This window comes from Diabrotica undecimpunctata, chromosome 6 (genome assembly GCF_040954645.1).
Source record: "Diabrotica undecimpunctata isolate CICGRU chromosome 6, icDiaUnde3, whole genome shotgun sequence".
In the NCBI taxonomy this organism is placed as follows: domain Eukaryota; kingdom Metazoa; phylum Arthropoda; class Insecta; order Coleoptera; family Chrysomelidae; genus Diabrotica; species Diabrotica undecimpunctata.
The window spans coordinates 81,393,563-81,406,644 of NC_092808.1; the positions used below are offsets into that span (position 1 = coordinate 81,393,563).

General features: G+C 31.0%; 1 protein-coding gene across 1 annotated transcript in view; it reads right to left on the bottom strand.

Moving 5' to 3' along the window:
• The window catches only part of alpha-Catr (alpha-catenin related), a 233,368-nt gene that overhangs the window by 50,210 nt on the left and 170,076 nt on the right, over positions 1–13,082 (bottom strand). The window contains exon 11 of the mRNA XM_072536256.1: positions 10,638–10,844. Within this exon, the coding sequence (XP_072392357.1) occupies positions 10,638–10,844 (207 nt within the window). The remainder of the gene's footprint in view (positions 1–10,637; positions 10,845–13,082) is intronic.

A 13,082-nucleotide genomic window follows, 5' to 3' on the forward strand; every position in this document is an offset into this window, starting at 1 on the left:
CCATTAGTTAAGTTAAATTTATATATTATAGATTTCTTTCTTGGTTATGTATATTTTTTTAACAATAATAAAACACCAATTTATACCTATGTTTTATATTTATTAGACCAATTTATATACCTACAGAGTTTATCTGTGCTAAAAACGAGTTTAAGTAATTATTTCAACAATACTGTTTTAAGATCCTATTTCTAACCTCACTTTTTGTATAATTATATAGAATATTCATAATAAAATAAATAATGGATACAGTCTCTGATTGTTTACTAAATGCAGCGTACAACTGCTTTACAGACGGTGGTCCCCAATAAACGCCGTAAGCCGCCTAAAGCGTTACTGCCATACGTCGTATCTGTATACTTAGAGCAATGGTCTCTAACAAACGTCGTACGCCTCTTACAGCGTCACGCCTTAGGTCGCGTCTATATGCTTAATACAATCAATAATGGATGTGGACTCGTATTGTACGCTAAACGTAACGTCCAACTGCTGTACGCAGCTTCACGGTCGGTGATGTCCAATAAACCCTATACTCCGCCTACAGCGTTACGCCATACGTCGCGTCTATAATAAATAATGGATGCGGTATCTATTGTAACCGAACGCAGCGTGAAACTGCTGTACGCGATTTTAAATGTTGGACGCAGCGTCTTTAGTTAGGATTTTCGAGCATTCTAACGTACGCTTGGTATGCGTTATAATTAATTCATAAAAGAGACAAAAAAAATGTTTAATTGAATTTGTCAAAAGTAATGGGTTAATTATAATATGGGTTGATAAATATAGTCTTCTGCAGGTCATCATGCAGGGTAGAGTCGATGGCACAAAGGGAATAGGTAGAAAGAGGAATTCATAGATGCGAAATATTCGAGACTGGACAAACATGACTGTAGACGAATTATTCCACATTGCAAAAGAGAGAGAAACTTTTATAAATATGATTGCCAACCTCCGTTAATGGGGACGGCATAGGAAGAAGAATGGATTAATATATGGTGCCAGGGATAAAACTTATAAAAGCAATATTGAAAAACAGAAATGTTGGGAAAACAAAAGTGAAGATAAACACTATACTTTTATCATCTAACTAAATAATAATAAATAAATATATGTATTCGGGGCATTTTGCCATTAGAATCTTCCCTGTGGTAAACTTATTTCTTATAAGTGCTGCTGAAACTAAATCAGTTCCACCCGTACGTCGCATTTTTTGGTAGGCATTTCTTTACTGCCTTACAAATTAAGATTGTTTATCTTTTTTAATAAAAGAACATTTAATGAATACTGTTTCATCCTTCATTTTGAACAAAACAAGTTAAAAGATCGCATTTGACTTTTGACTGATAACTATGCCAACCGGCATGTTACCGGCGAGCTTCAAACGCTCTATGCGACGTACGACGTAACGCTTTAGTGGCTTATGGCGTCTATTGCAGACCGCATGAATTTTTCAACTGAAGAATTAACATATATGTGCCATTTTTATTTGGCGAATGCCTCAGAAACTGTTAACTAGCTTTAAAGCTTTAAAAGTGTATAATGGGAAATATCTGCACAGAAGATATCATACAAAAAAAGATTTCGAAAAACTTTTAAACTGCTTTGTTCGTTCGGATAATATTAAAAACCGTTAATACAAAAAACAATTTTAGCGAATAAAAATGAATTTAGAGTTATATTACATGTAATAGAGTCTCCACAAATAAGTACGTGCGAATTGAGCCGTAATACAGAGTAAATACAACTTCAGTTGGAAAATTACTAAGAAAAACAAATTTTACAGATTTAAAATTCAGTTGCGTCAGGATTTAATCGTAAATGGTTTTTAAAGAACATTGAATATTTGTATGTTGGTGGAAAAAATGTTAAATTGAAATGTAAATTTCTTGGAAAATATTATATCTCCTAACGAATCGACATTTCATTGCAATAGGTTCATAACAGACATGATTATCATTATTACTTCGATGAAAATCTTCATATATTTCTTGCTATGTCTCCGAACAGGTGGATGTTGAACGTTTTTAAATGTTTGGGGAGGCATTGTTAGATAATATGTCATTGGACCTTATTTCTTTGACCAAACGATTATGAGCAATAAGTATCAAAGGTTTTTAATAGACGAGTTGCTGGCTTGTTAAAGGATGTTCCATTGGGAAATAGATGAAACATGTGGTTTCAACATGACGGCTCATCACCGCCTGATATAATAAATGTTAGGCCTGTGCTAAATATTACTACAGCGACAGTTGAATCAGATACGGTACTGTTGAATAACCCCAAGATATCCAGGACTTACTCCACTGGGCTACTTTTTTAATAGTATTTTAATAGCGTACATTTTTTAATATTTGATATTTTGACTTATGTTTATAAAATAAGGTTATAATTTTTAAAATTTTTGTTTGTTATATATTGGAAGGTACACAAAATGTATTAATGCAAAAACTGCGAAAACATCAAATCTAAAGTTCTTTTTTAAATATCTGGAAAAAAAACATTCTGGATATATACAATGTGATATTAAAAGAAAGATTGTTATATTCTCTAAAAAATAGAATACTAATATTATTAAAAAAAATTAGAAAAATTTGTATTTTAAATTGAGATCAAACTGAATATTGTATGGCTAGATGTCAAAAATATTAAATTACTTTAAAATTACACTGCACTAGAAAAACTATGGCATGCCATTTACATTTTGTTGTAAGTGTAATAGTGTAATGTAATGTAATAGTGTAATAGTGTAAAAGTGTAAATATTTCAAAAATTATTAACTTTAGACCTCTAAAACCTTATACAAATAAATTTTATATTTTTGAAAAATATATTCAAAAATGTTTTAATAAACAGGGTATTGTAATAAACAGGTCCGTTGTTCCGAATGAAACTGTATAATCTAAAATAATTTTAAATTACAGACTTTTTAATACACGTCATTTTGTTATAAATATTTTTTTATATAGTTGCTATGTATAACTATAGAGTAAAGTACTCTATAGTTTAGCGGCAAAAGAAAACTATAGTATATACGAAATATAATTTTTTCTAATAATTTTCGGTCAATGTTTTGAGAAGGCATACATTTTGTTTATAAGTATATTTTGTTTTTGGCAAATGGTATACAATTCTGTTTCGTTGTAGAAACGCAGTTGCAATGTAATTTATTCCATGCTTATATTCACATACCTTGAATATATCAAATTTAATTTTTTTATTCAGTAGTTTCATATACCATTTAGAACAATTTGTGGTTTATCCAATATCCTAGCAAAGATTGTATCCAGTGTAGTTTTTTTACTATGTAAGTCTATTTTGTTGGTTAATTCTTTCTATCTCCAATGTTTTTAGAACCAGTAACTAAACTTATACACTACTTCAAAACTGACACTTTTTAATTTGCCAAGTACTAACGTTTTCGTAAAATTGGGCAATAAATACGGTATCGTAAGCCAAAAAGCCATATTCAAAATAATATGTTTTTTAATCTCACTATTACCTCTATTTTACATACCTATTTTAAATTAGTTCGCCTATATTTTTTGAGATACACATGGGACTATTCTATTCTTTACACTTCTTAACCGGTTTTACAGACTTAGAATTTGTTATTGTGTTCTCCTTTTTTGTTCAAAAAACGGCTTATTTGGGAGCTATTTGTTCAGCGTTAGTTTGGACTAATCTATTTTATTCTGTGAAAATCCGGTTAATTACAGAAAGACCTCAGGAATATTTACCTTGAAAGCGAAGACTAAGAACAGAAATATCTTCTGACTATATGACAGCTCCTGGTCTAGGTACAAATAACTTCCTAAAAAGCTTAATCGCTATCATTTTATATCTGATATCGACCAGAAGGTGTATTTTAACAGAGCATTATTATTTGTCAATTTGTTCTGTTATTTGAACTATATGATTTTATTAGTTTTTATATTTTCATCTTATTTTTATATCAGCTTCTTAAAAATACTTAATCATAGAATAAGAGAAATAGAGTAATAATTTTTAAAATTTGAAAGCGGTATAATAAAACTTAAATAAATCAAAATATTAATAAACTGTTTAAAATCTGTTTAAGATTATTTTTTCCATTACTATTACAATATTTTAGTAGCAAGCAGCCTTGTGCAAGCCAATTTAGTTGGGTAAAGATTTAAGAGTTTACTTTAAAAGTTTTGCTACCATTGTTAAAAGAAAAACGAAAAAATAATTAGAAAAAAATATATGTTAGTATTTCCAAACGCAAGAAAACAAAATCACCAAAATGCTATCTTGGCAGAGTTGAGCTTTGCAATTTGATTATTCTACGAAGGGTTTGTGGACTGAATTTCTCTGGTAGCGGTCTATCATCTAAGGTTGCGCATGGAATTCTAATTCTTTGTGGTAACGCTATAGAGAACTAAATTAAGTAGAAACATTCCATCAGATGCTAGTATTGGCTAATTAAACTTTGGTATTTAAAAACTTTTAGATCTGTTTTAAATCCGAATTTATAAAATAAAGTTGTGTGAATAAATTTGGGTATTTGTTTAGAGTAATAGCTCAACAGCTTCTAAATTAATAATAAAGTTTAGTTGGAAATATATTTGATCTAAAATAAAAAAATATCTAAACATAAGCGGCTATAGTTAGCTTAATTATCTTCAGTTGTAAATGAAAACATATAATACAGTAAGTACTGCCTAATATCCAATGTACACGCATACATAAATAAAAATATTAACTCATACATATCTTAATATGTAATAAAAAAAGTATGTCAAAATGTTTAAAGTACAAGGAAAGTGAAAGGAAAGCTTCTGACTTAAAGAAGAACAAGTTTATAACTTTATCAAAAGTTAAAGAAATTATAAAAAGTAAAGAAATTTGTAAAAAAAATAAAAAAAAGATATATAAAATATATTAAAGGGATAATAAGATATTAAAAGATATTATATTAATAGTTCTAAATTTATAAATTTACAGATTTTGAAAATTTGACAAATATATAATATTAAATATCTGGTAATTAAGTATTTTTACTACATACTTGAAAAAATATGCAAACACAAGTATCTACAACGGTTAGTAAATGGATTAAAACAGCAAAGAGAAGAAATTAATTACGTGACAATAAATATTCAAAAATAAAAAAAAACAAAAAACGTAGATAGATTACTAAGATCTAGTGGAAAGGGGTAACGAAATATTGGCATATAGAAAACAGAAATTACGCACAGACAACTAAAAATATTTTTATTAATCAAGACGAAATAAATAACATCGGCCAAAACCATTTATCTATCGTTTATGTCTATCGTTAATTTTTAAAATACAACTTACTTCTTTAGCAGCACAAAAGTAGCGGCAAAGTTATGTGCAGCTTAAGTTAACTAAGATACTTACTAATTTAGAAACTACATTTTTATTTACAGATTACAAAATATTTGCAATTAAAGTAATATATTAATTATCCACTTTTTAAGTTAAGGAATATTAGAGAATGAAATCGAAGATTATTTGTAAAAAAATTATTACAAAAAAATCGTGAAAATTAACATTTTCTTCACGATCAAACTCACTAAAAAGTATGTCCTTACACAGGCTTATTTCATGTATCTTAATTTTTTCTTTATTTTTTTTTCGGAAATTATTTTCTGTGATATTAGGATTGTAAAAAAATTATGTTACATGTCTACAATCAACATACAGGTTAAGTTACAGGTTAAAAATTGGTCCAGAATGTAACTGGTTTTACTGCTTTGTGACGGAAAAAAGGGTAAAGCTATTTTTAATAAAAATAAGAAACATAATATTATTATAACCTTTGGGTTAAGTTGTATATATTATTACATAAACTATATTTAGTAAAGAATATTGTCGCAAACTTTTTGTCAATCACAAATTTGTCTCGACTCAGGTTCCCAGAACCGGTTCAGGCCATCAACATGTCTGTTTTAAAATACTAGGTAATATAGACTATCAAGGAAAATGATCGAAACCGTCGTATAACAGACTGGCAAACATAATATACAAAATTGTAATATTATTTAATACAGGTTACTTTACGTTTTAATGAACGATATGGCATACACTGGGCCTATACATGGTCGCCAAACAATTTCAAGAAGATGGAATGTTAGCGTTAGAAAGGCAATAATATATATTTATTTCCTCACAACAAAATGAACTTAGAATTGTGAAGAAATAAACCCTAAAAGAACTTTTCAGGGTAAGCTTTTCAAAGTCTAAACCTTATACCACTATACAAATAGCAGTAGATTGCACTAGATAGTATAAATTTTAGTTCTGGGAAAATCTGGCATATGGCAAAAGAAGTGGCAAGCCAGAACAAAACCAAATGATCAAACTCATTCTTGCCGTTAAATTACCGGCTCTGGACGATATTTATACGATAGGTACTACAGGCTAGCTTAGAACCAAAGTATATATCCAAACCATTGACCCTTTAAGAACTTTAAGAGTGGCTTTAGTACCCACATTAAGCAAAACCGGAATGAATTAAGCTAGGTTCTTGAGGTCTATATGTCTGATGTCAATGAGTACTAAAAATTACAGAAAAACTACTCGATAAGCACATTAGGGATGGTGTATTGGTTAAAAGTACAACAGACTAGGGACAGTTTGCAGTATTGGTCAGAACTCGCTATAAAAAATTTGCATCATCTCGAACAGAAGATAGAGTACATTCTGAAAAATCTGGAGATGATGTCGGTTAAATTTCTCGATATAGAGGAATCTTTTACAAAGCACTTAAATGGGCGATTCGTCTAAAACGAATAGGTGACAAGCTGCAAATGGATAGACCAATAATCCCCAACCATGTGATATAAGGAATGTTACTAAAGATATACTGTCAGAACAAATAGTCAAAGGCTGTCCGAACGGTGGAATCTTATTTCCTGTCTTGTGAAATCTGGTCCTATTCTGGGATGACCTGGCATTCTGAGCTCACGGCAAACTTAAAGACATAGTCAGTGATAGAGTGTAACAGACTTTGGCTATAATTTATTACAGAATATACTTTATATTTAGGACCCAACATAAGCCTACGAAGTCTAAAATCGTGTATTTTACCAAAATGAGAAATTTAGAGGGATTAGATCCTGATCTAGGGACAATATTAGACTCAAGGCTTATTTGAAATCAGCAAATAGACCATATTAATAATAGAGCCATAGTTACGCCGTACCAGATTACACAAAGTCTTTCGATTCGTAAAATGGGACCCCTTCTGGAGTATAATAGAAAATATGGGAGTACCTGACCACCTAGTTAAGCTAATAAGAAAAATCTGTATGATGAAAACTCAGCCAATGTTAAAATTTATGGAATATATTCAGATGAGCTCAAAACAAAGAAAGGAACTGGACAGGACTGCATAATATTATACAACATAATATTTTTAATATATAATAAGAAAAGTACGAGTCAAATAGGATGAAGAAATCTCTACAGGATGTGGAAAAATTAGCAACCTGCGATACGCAGATGACACACTTATACTAGCAGTGAATGAAGTCGAAATGATTACCCTCAATGAATGGCTAAGCCGGATAAGCGGAGAATTCGGACTTCAGAATAACACCGAAAAAACAAAAATAAAGATCGTTGACATAGCAAATATAACAAACTATCGCACATACACTAAGTTGCGAATTTTGAAGTGGTAGACAGATTGATTAAACCGCAACAGCTAAATTGACTAAAATATAAAAAGGCCAAACGATAACAAGAAATACCAATATTAGGTTGATCTATGCCCTTATTTTTTCCATTGATATATACGAAGCTGAAAAATGGACTCTCAAAAAAATCGATAGGACACAGATCGAAACTTTCAAAATGTAGGTATATAGAAAAAATCTACGCGTATTAAAAAAGGCTATTAAAGAAAGTAAACCGAGCATACCTAATTTACTTTGACACCATAGATATAAGAACGGGTACCATGGAAATATTTGTAGTAGAAGGAAAGGTAGACGGTCGAAGGCCAAGAGGAAGATCTCCAACAAGATGGGCAGACCAAATAAAGACTCTGGTAAGAAAATTCCTACATGAAGCTGTGGATATGGCACAGAATCGCAGCGAATTTAAACAGCAAGCTAATTATATTTAGAGTGTCACCACGCCCTGACAAGAGTTCAAGGAATGAGAAGGAGGAATTACGTTAACGGTAGTCAGACGCACTTATTACGTATACATTTATATATCATTACATATACAAGAAAAATAACATTTATATGAGTCGTATGCCAGCTGCAAAGAGTTGCTTGCTTTAAGACGACAGGAGCTATGAATGATACACTAACATCGGCTATGATGGCTCTATTGGACTTCCCGCAATCTTGGAGAAAATCTGTAACATCATAAATGAAATCATGGATACAGAACAGCTACAAAATGTTTTGGTCCAGAGCCGGCCATGAAAGTGCTAAAAATCATCGTTTGCAAAAGAAAAAAAGACTGACAACAAAACTCTTACTGGTTATTTGAAATATATTAGGTCAAGCACATGTCAAAATGCATATTGGGCAGATATGTCTTAATCGGACTGAATTACTAAGAACTACGCTGTAAACTCTGTACTATAAGACCTGAAACAGTCAACCATATTATCTTGAATGACTGTGAGGTAGAAGATGGCAGAATAACACCTTTCTTCGGAGACTATCGAGATACTTAAAAAATACATGGTACCCATCCTCTAAACTTGTACAAGCTGGTACAGTGTTCCAAAATCCTAAACTAGGTATGATGACTGAATGTAAGATGTAAAATAAGCCAACTGGCGGCAGTACGACAGGCTTATAATATATTTCCTTCAAAAAAGGAAAATATCTACCTAAATCTTTGTATGACCAAAAAATAATAAATGACATTATAAGGTTAATCTAAAAATGTGAGTTTTTTTAGGTAAACAGATAGGAATGATGGATATGGATAGGAAATGGAATTAGCTCACAAAAAACCTTAAACCAAACAATCCAAAAAAACTGGGCATGAAAAGTAAACTTGAAATACCAGATAGCTAGAAAAGTGAAAGAAAAACGACCAGTAAAAAAAATTCAACGTAAACCTAATCATAAAAACAACTATAGAGAAAAATCAGTCATGAACATAATTAAAGAAGCATTGGAAATCTTGATTCGTAGACGTATGCTGAAGATGATTTGGACATCAATTAAAACTAATCAGGAAGTACTAAAGAGGATCAAAAAAGATAAAGAATTGCTAATGATTATTAAACATTGGAAAATGTCTTATCTGGGGCACATAGTTAAGGGAAATCAATATCGAATACAACAAATGATCCTTAACGACAAAATAAAAGGCGATATATGTAGGTGTTGGAAAAACAGATTTCTTGTTTAAAAACATTCTTGAATGTACTGAGATATCAAATGTAGGACAAAATATTCATTGTAGCAGAAGATAGAGCAGCCTTCGTAATGGTGATCGCCAAAGTCGGATAATTCTGATATGGCACGTGAAGAAGAAAAAAATGTCTTAAAAAAAATCTATCACTGAGTAAGAAATGTTGGACAGACGATCAATCTACATTGTAGAAAACTTCCAAGAACATGATTCTCAAAGTTCCCTGGAAGGGTTTGTACTTTTCTTTAATAAGGAACTTTGAAAGCTAATAACATCAAAATATTATCGATATGCTACACAGAAAAATCATCAACAAGAAATTCGGGACTATGAGGTAGAAGCTTTTCTGGAAACTCTAATGTTGGATGGTTATGTTAACACTCCTCGAAAGAGAAGGTTTTGGCAGCGTCAAAGAAATGTAAACAATCAACTTAATAAAATTGGATCAGTTACATTTAGAAACACCATTGCAAAATTTTTTAAAACAAGAAATTAAGAAACCTCCTTCCTATTCTCGAGGTTGTCAATTAGCCAATGAAATCATCGATATTAGCTATAGCCGACTAGACCATTTGGTAATTCCACGAGAAAAACCAACTCAATGCAGATTGTGCCATGACAGAGCAAAAATACAACTAAAGAGGTATTGAAAATGCAACCTAGTCTTAAATATTAAAAAAAAAATTTTTCATACTAGACCCAAACTTAATGGTACGTTATATATCTCTTGTACCATATTTTGCTCAATATTTGTTTTTACTTAGTTAGCCTAAATATTGTGTTTTAAAGATAAATATTTTTTTGTTACCTTATATAACAAGAAAGTTTAAAGAAATATATAAAAAAATATGTTTTAGACATATTTGGGTTAAGAATTTAATAAATTGAAAATAAATGATTGACATTCGGACAAAATACATGTTTAAACAACCTGTATATACGTTTATGGCTTAGGGAGTATTAGATTTGGACTGTAATATTTTGATATTCCATACCTTAAATACAGTGGAAATATCCTATTGGAAGTGGTTTATCTAGAGACGGGATAAACTTTATAGTCAAAAGTAAAAGTATGTGTTTCATAAAAATATAAATAGTATTTTTTAAATTCTAATCTAAAACAAACCTAATTATTGGTTTTTACAGACCCTAAATTTATTTAGTCAAATACCAGCACTAAATTTAAAAAATTGTATAAAAACAGACATTCCGTTAACTTCAAAAATATACACTAACAGAATTTAAATATTTCTACTTACTTTGGTGGCACACTCGAAACAAGTAGTAACAACCTTTGAAATGACGTTCATCAGATTTTTAGTTTCTTGTATCACATTATCGACTTTAGTAAAAGTAGCAGCTTTTCCTACTGTATGGTCCTTAACGGTGAATTGCAATCGTTGGACAAAAGTTGGTACTTTATCTAAGTGAGCAAGAAGGTCCTTTTTGTTGGCACCACAAGGAACCTGCAATATATATGATCATATGATTATTAAGTACGGAAAAAATATATTGATAAAAAATTTATTTAAAGTGATTCAAATATACAGATTTTTTTCTTTTCGTTATGCAATGTATATTATCTACTATATCTAATGGAAATAAATAACAATTTTAGTTGGGGGAGGGGTAGTTATGTTTGAGAATTGTTAGAGAATTTTTTTTTATATTATTAATTAACTAACAAAACAAAATTACTATCTTTTAAATTTTTATTTAGAGAACGATTTCCAAAGTATGAATTTACATGACAAATGTATTTTAATCATGCATACTATGCTAATATAACCCTATAACGCTGAGCGTGACGTTTTCGTAACGTTTGATAAACACTGGTCTTATTCACAAAATAACCCATGTAGGACGGCTACGCCGACGGGATCGGTATCGTTACATTTCAGTGAAAATGTAGCAAACGCGTTTTGATTACGTTCGCGCGGCACATTCACGTGAGATGTTTCTGTTTGACAGTGCACTAATGAAAAGTTAGGTTATAGTGTACTGTGGAGTGTTTATTGTTATAAATTGGAATCAAGCAGCATATGAACGTTGGATTTTTTTTACATACTTCTAGAAGGACGATTATCGTTTGGCGAAGGTAATATGTGCTAAAATTAATTATTTTTCTGTATTTTTATTGAAAATTTTAAGCGTTACGAAATCGTCACTCTCGTCTTTTGGATTTTTTTAGTTTGATCAAAATAATTATGGATTGTGCAGCGTTTTATGGCAAAAAACGTCTTCCCTTAATGGATGAGAGTAGTACAGATACTGTAGATGGTTCTGATATTAATTTCGAGGATTTGGGTAATTATTTTTATAGTTCTTTTTATAATTTTATAGTCATTTGTATTGACTGCTTTGCCTCTTTGTATTATAGTTTGAAATGACTCATTTATACTCTTTTTTTATTATAGATGAATCTGACGATAGTACTGAAGAAAGTGAAGCCAGTGGAGAAACAGTAGCTGCACCAGAAACATTAAAATCAAAGAGTCGTAAAACCTATCCACTTTGGCGACATGTGTCAACTGAAGATTCTGCTAAACCACTTCCTATATGGTTAGGTCAACTAGAGCCGTCTGGAGTTGTAAAGCGACCTGTGGAATATTTTAGAAATTTTTTTTCGGAAGATATTCTGACTCACACAGTTGAGCAGTCAAACTTGTATGCCATTCAAGAAAATCCCAATAAAAGTTTGTCATTGTCAATTCCTGAATTGGAACAATTTTTAGGGTCCTTATTGGCAATGTCCATGGTAAAACTATCCAACTCAAGATTGTATTGGAAAACTAAGTTAAACTGTCTAATTGTATCGGAAGTAATGACCAGGGATCGGTGGGAAGAAATAAAATCCAAAATCCATTTTAACGATAATTCGACAATACCAGAAGATAATACCACATATGACAAACTATTCAAAATAAGGCCATTGATAAATCATTTACAGGCGAAATTTAGAGAAATTCCAATGCCTCAAATGTTATGTATTGATGAACAGATAGTACCATTCAAAGGCAGATCTAGCATTAAACAATATATACCCAGCAAGCCACACAAATGGGGCTACAAATTATTTGCTCTTTGTGATGAGAAAGGAATTATGTATGATTTTTTTATATATTCTGAAAAAATCCAACCAGTAACTGGAGAACCAGATTTAGGAGCTAGTTCCAATGTGGTACTGCAATTAGCCACTCATATTCCTGTAGGTGTAAATCATCTCCTATATTTCGATAATTGGTTTACCTCTCTAGCTCAGATGGTGCATTTGGCAAAAAAGAAAATTTATTGCCTTGGAACAGTAAGGATAAATCGCTTATCGGGAGTTCCTCTAAACAAGGATAAAGATTTACTAAAAAAAGGTAAAGGATCCTTCCAAGAAGTCTCGACTCTAGTAGATAATATTGAAGTCAGAGCAGTAAAATGGGCTGATAATCGGGTAGTCAATTTGCTATCAACATTTTCGTCTGCAGAACCTACTGAAACATGCGAGCGATATGACAAAAAGACTAAACAGAATATTACAATTACCTGTCCAGCTATTGTCAAAACCTGTAACCAATTTATGGGTGGAGTGGACCTAATGGATGCATTAATTGCTCTTTACAGAATTCATATTAGATCTAAAAAGTTCTATCACAAATTGTTTTTTCACTTTTTAGATGTTACTGTGGTAAACTCTTGGCTCATTTACAGAAGAG